Consider the following 5,872-nt stretch of genomic DNA (forward strand, 5'->3'; position numbering starts at 1 on the left):
TTTATCAACATGGAGGTCACTCTTAACTTTGAGTAGCATGGAAGAATGGAAATCCAACTGGAGAGAGGAAGATGAAATGAGAGATTAGAAAGTAGGAACTGAATTTTTTTTAAAAGTTGTTGCAGATGTCATTGAGGTGAATATGAAATGTGAATACAAGATCCTTATCACCAAAGAAGGTCCCATACATGTAAAACAAATGTTTTATCAATAATTTCCCTGTTTTTTAAAAAAATAAAAAGAGGGGTACATTTGTATCAGTAACCACTTTATGAAGACCTGTTAGTATAGTAAAGCAAAAAGGTAAGCTAAGTAACATATTTTATTAAGAATATGAAATCTTGAATGCATCAGAAATTGTATCATCAGATTTTAAGTTTGTTTGTGTACAAACTAAAAATAGGTTTTATACATCATTCCACAAATAAAACGCTCAGACATAATTGTTCTGAATACAGTAGTTAAAAAAACACATAAACCTGTAGACATTTTATTTGTCATATTTCCAAAATCTTCCTAGACAGGATGTTAGACAGCTCGCACATGTAATACGTGTGAACTGAATAAGATAAATGTGTCCTTTGCAACAAAAAGTGAGATTTTATATAATTATAGGCATGCTGAATGAATAGTTTAGAATAATGTACCACTGTCATCAAATCATATCTTCATATACACGTGTAATCCATTTTGCACAATGGTTTCAGCTCAGTGTGTATGTAATTAAATTGTAAGATGAAGTAATAGCTGCTGCTGAGCTGAAATTTCACTTTTTTCGGTTTAAAGAAATGAATAGAAAACATAGTCTAGTGAACATCAAAGCACTTTTCTGGGACAGTTAAATCTCATCAAAGAGGTCTCCGGAACTACTGTTTTTCAGAGTCTCTAACGACATGTTGTCAGTTGAGCTGAGCTCCTTTTTCAAAGTCTCTGGTAGTGGAGGATCAAGCCTAGAGAAAAAGAAAATCATGATGATTTTATTTTTAAAATATTCCATATAGAGTAAAATAAAATTAAGAGATACATAAGTAAAATAAAAGTTAATTCCTCTTTCAGAATTGGTTTTAGAACATAAAGAAAGATGAAAGGAATTTAATTACTTTAACTGTTTTAGAATTAACCTGTTGCTATTCTGGGTCACAAAAATTCAAGGGCCTACAACAACAATACTCATGATTAAGGTAAAAACACACAATAAGCTCTTTCTCTAAGTATTTTTATGCCAAGATAAGGATGGTTTCTCAAGCCATTTCTTTAATTATTCTATCCCAATTTTCATTTCTTTTTGCCTCCCTTAAAGTCTACCTATTAACATGTGTTTTAATCTCAATAGTAGAAAGTTCCAATCCCAGGAATTCCCTTTAGTGGTCATTTGATAATAAGTGGGTGTATATAACTAACAATGATTTCACATTTTAGCAGTTGTTGATCCACATATCTTCATATCTACACTTATAATCTACATATCTTCATTTAGTAACTAAATTTTATTCAGTTTCAGTACTGCCGTTACTACCTCAATCAATTGACCTCTCTATTTATGTAAATGTTCTTTTTGAGTCCTAGGATGAAAGGCATAGTCACTGACTGTTAACTGGTCTCAAAAACCAATTTTAAAAAAAACTTAAAAAGCTGCAGGGTAAACAGCTCAATCAGAAGGGCAGCTTAGGAACAGCTTATACGCTTGTATAAACCTTGTCAGTGGTCCTTCATAGAACCTAAATAAAATATGTTAATATTCACAATTAACGTGCCTTCAGGGGCAATTAAGACTAGGTCAAGTTAACCCAGCAATACTGGGTAATATTTCTAACTTCAAAGGCAGAGGAGCCACCCCAGCTTGGTGTGGCTGAAAGAGAAGGGCTTGAAGTCAGGACACATAGATTTGAACCCCGGTCTATTTCTTATTAGCTATGTGACCTTAAGTAAGTTATTTAACCTAACTGGATTTATGTTCTCTCTCCTGGAAAACGGATATAATAATATCTGCCTCGGAGATAGTCTAAAGCTTAAACAAAATGTTAAACATGAAAATGCTTATAACTTCTCACAAAACATTTGAACTATTAATATTAGCTGCTAATATTGTGTAAACTACGAAAGAGCTCCTGCTAATGGCTTCTTTAATTTAAAAGAATAACCAATTTAAAATCCCCAAACATTGATGATGCTTTTGAGATTATGAGTATTTCAAAAAGCCTACACCCATACTTACTGCACAGGTTAATAAAAATAAATCCACACAGGACCCTCATTGGCCTCAGGACTGCATACAATTGATTAGCCATGGTTGGCTGCCACTACACCTGGGGCGTGTCCTGTCTTATCTTGAGCAAGCCAAGTTCAGACAACATCACCTTCATTGAAATGCTAAGGTGCATGACAACTACTACCCTCTGGGAGTGCCAATGTTAAAATAACCATAACGAGGGACACAATTATTGTGACATGCAATTAAATATTTAAAAATATAGTCCACAGGAGAATAAAATGATACAATACAGAATAAAAGTATAATTAATACATGCATAAGTTTTTAATGTCAACTCAAAACACATTGAACATTTTTCTCTGGCCATAAATGTCTCAAGAGTTAATTTCTCTCTTTAGTAAAATAGAGAATTGAAGTATTTCAATTAAAAAGTCAGACCTGGAAAAACCTGTATAATTTTGTTTGCAGTCTGTAGACACTGCACAACCAGAACACAGAGATCCATTTAATTTTTAAAAATTAGCATAAGACAAAAGGACCCCTCTGAAGTGACAAGTCTGAAGGAAATAGATTCCTGGTGCCCCATTTATGATTCCCATCTCCTTCTGAAGTCAAGAGGAGCTTAAATAGATTTCGACTCTTTTGTTCTTAGTACCTAGTACATAATAGGTGCTCAACAAACTGCATTCAATGAATAGAGATAATTTTTCTACAGTTCTTATGTCTCTGGTAAGTCAACAGAGTAAATTTAGAGTTCTCCCCAAAACCAAAATAGAAGCTTAATCATTTTTACAAATAACAAATATTTATTTTCAAACTCGTTATAAATTCTGAAAAGTCCATCATCTGCCCGGCCGGTATGTTTTCCCATGAATATAATATTTACTAGCCTGAAAAAAAAGCCAACACTAAAAACACAACCTAGTGGTGCAATTAAGGAAAATAAGAACACACAAAGAAAGAAGGCAGAACTCTACTTCTGGCTATCAAGAAAAGAGGGGAAAAGGTGGGCAGAAAATAATATCCAGTGATGGAGGTTAGAGATTGCTAAGGAAGTGGTGACCAGGAGTAATAGTTCACCAGTGTGGAAGCAGCTGTTTAGTTTCTTGCTGCTGGTGTAACAAATTATCTATTAAATTTTTAGGTTTCATCCAAAGTTATGAAACTACATGTTCTGTAATTATCTCCTCTTCTTAACTTACTTTGGGTGTTGAAATGTTTCTTCGGATAAAATAGTTACTACTTAAGATAAACATTTGGTTAAAAGAAATAATGAATTCCCCTACTTGCTTCTTAAGAAGAAGACTAGGTTTCAAATACAGAAATTCTAAATCCTATATTAATCCTAATGAATGCAAGGAATAACAAAATCATTTATTTTTTGGTATATGAAGTAGTATATGCATATTACAAAAAATTCAAAAACTTCATAACAGAAAAAGTAAAATAAAAATGATCCTGTCCATTCACTTGTTGATATTTTAGTATATGTCTTTTTTTGAATTCAATCAAAATTCTGTTGAAAGTCTATTCAAAGTTGCTAGTCTATCACTCAGAGTAATAGCAACATTATTAATGTTCTCCTTATTCCAGGTACTGTGTTAAGCTCCTTATTCATGTAATTGTCACAATAACCCTATGTCCTGTTATGGTCTCTATTTTCCAGATGAGAAACCAAAACTTTAGATATTTGAATGACTCACTCACCTAAGGTCTCACAATTTATAAATGGCCAAGGCATGACTCCTTTCCCATTTTTCCTTTGCCTCAAATGTCTTTCCCTTCATTATTTCCTGCCCCAAACCTACCTACATTTGAAGGGTCAGCTAAAATGCTACATCCCTTATGAAATTTGCCTTGAATTCTGCCTCTTTATTTAAAACTTGATTTTAGAGAGAGAAGAAGAAGAAGAGAGAGAGAGAGAGAGAGAGAGAGAGAGAGAGATTGATTTGTTGTTTCATTTACTTATGCATTCATTGGTTAATTCTTGTACGTGCCCTGATAGGGGATCAACTCTACAACCCTGGTGTATGGGATGACACTAACAAATGGAGATATCTGGCCAGGGCCCGAACTCTGCCTCTTTGAGATCTCATACCACACATCATTAAAGAATTATTCTAACATAAAGTAAACTAATTCTGTTCAAAACAACACAGCTTTATGTGTTCCCTGGGTAATTATAACGTGTGAAATTGAAAGCAGGGCCAATTACAGCAAATGTTTCTTAAAGTGAAAAGTGTGCTTAAAATCAGATTATAAGCTCTATTTTTCCTTAAAGTCATTAACATCACCGCCTTGATTGACAATACTTAGCAAGCATTTGAAAATGAATTATGCTCCACTGGACACTGTCTGCATAATATTAAATTGACATGGTCACTACCCTCTTTGAGCTTACAATCTAAAACAGATGTCATGGTATAAACAAACATGAAAAGAGATAAAGATGCCGACGTACATCTGTTCAACAATTGAAATACACTTCATGAAATGCTTACATTATATTCCAGTCACAGTAAAAGTGTTGTATGTGTGCGCATGTGTAGGAAATTGAGATGTTCATATATGGGATCGAGGTAAGGATTTTTCAAATGCAGATTTTGTCTGTATAAGAAGGTAAGAGCTCACATCTGTGCAATTGGGACTTTATTAGAGGAATACAGTTGTCAATCACCACAGAATAACCACTGTACACATGTGAACCAGATGCTTCCATGTAAAATAACCCAGGGTGTTTCACAGAGGAATCACTGAAAACGTAATGACACATCAGTCCTCGTTTATTAGTAACAGGTCCACTTATGTGGAAGCCATATGGTACTGTCCATCCTGAAGTAGTGGAAAATACAAAAATGGGTACTCTGAGATGTTCAAATATAAACTCGGCTGCTGCTGCTGCTGCTTTGCTGTATTATCCTTGTGGGATACGTGATAATTATACATGTTCAGTCAAATGTCTTTCAGAGAGATGTCTATGGCTGTCTTTTATTAGTAACGATTGTGCCAATAAAGTTTACATTTTATTCTCTCCTTTTAGGATTTTATTTCAACAGAAAATAAAATGTTTAGTGACCACACAACTCCTCCATACCTATATAATGACTGTTAGGATAAATATTCATTTACAATACCTTACACTCCTAAATTGTTATGAATGTTATCTCTGCATATAGTTTAAATGTAGAGTCAATATATACGGATTCCCTGCAGATCAACAGAGCCTGTGTGCAAGCTGTCAGGAAGTATCTATGTTTTACAACATTGATCCTCTGAACTCCAAGGGTCATTGGTCTGTGTTTCATAAGCTGTCTACCTATTTACATAATCGATTTGCTTGTTTTCTTCATGTGTCAGAGCACTGTCTGACATAGAAATGGAACTCTTTAGTTAACAGCAAAACCTTTTAAGAAGAGTTTAATTTTCTGCTTCAAAGAGACTCTTTAAAACAAAGAAAACCAGCTGGCCCAAGTCTACTTCTACAGAATACTTTGGTTAGAAAACTACTGCAAGATAGCACACATCTTCAAAGTCATCTAGAGTATTGTACCCAAATGTCCATGCTGTACTGTGAGGCTGAGGTAGAGACAGTTCATTTTCAAATAACCTAGGTCCTTGGGACAGCATACTGAACCGTATTTGAATGCTTTTTCATTATAT

At 34.1% G+C, this 5,872-nt stretch overlaps 1 protein-coding gene across 4 annotated transcripts in view; it reads right to left on the reverse strand.

The window, feature by feature from the left end:
* Positions 1-304: 304 nt before the first annotated feature.
* XRCC4 (X-ray repair complementing defective repair in Chinese hamster cells 4) overlaps positions 305-5,872 on the reverse strand; it is a 185,546-nt gene continuing 179,978 nt past the window's right edge. For all 4 annotated transcript variants that reach the window (XM_014531210.1, XM_005883615.2, XM_005883616.2 and 1 more), the window contains one exon: positions 305-950. In XM_014531210.1, the coding sequence (XP_014386696.1) occupies positions 839-950 (112 nt within the window). In that variant the 3' untranslated portion in view covers positions 305-838. The remainder of the gene's footprint in view (positions 951-5,872) is intronic.

The sequence above is a fragment of the Myotis brandtii genome, unplaced genomic scaffold, assembly GCF_000412655.1.
Source record: "Myotis brandtii unplaced genomic scaffold, ASM41265v1 scaffold794, whole genome shotgun sequence".
NCBI classification, from domain to species: domain Eukaryota; kingdom Metazoa; phylum Chordata; class Mammalia; order Chiroptera; family Vespertilionidae; genus Myotis; species Myotis brandtii.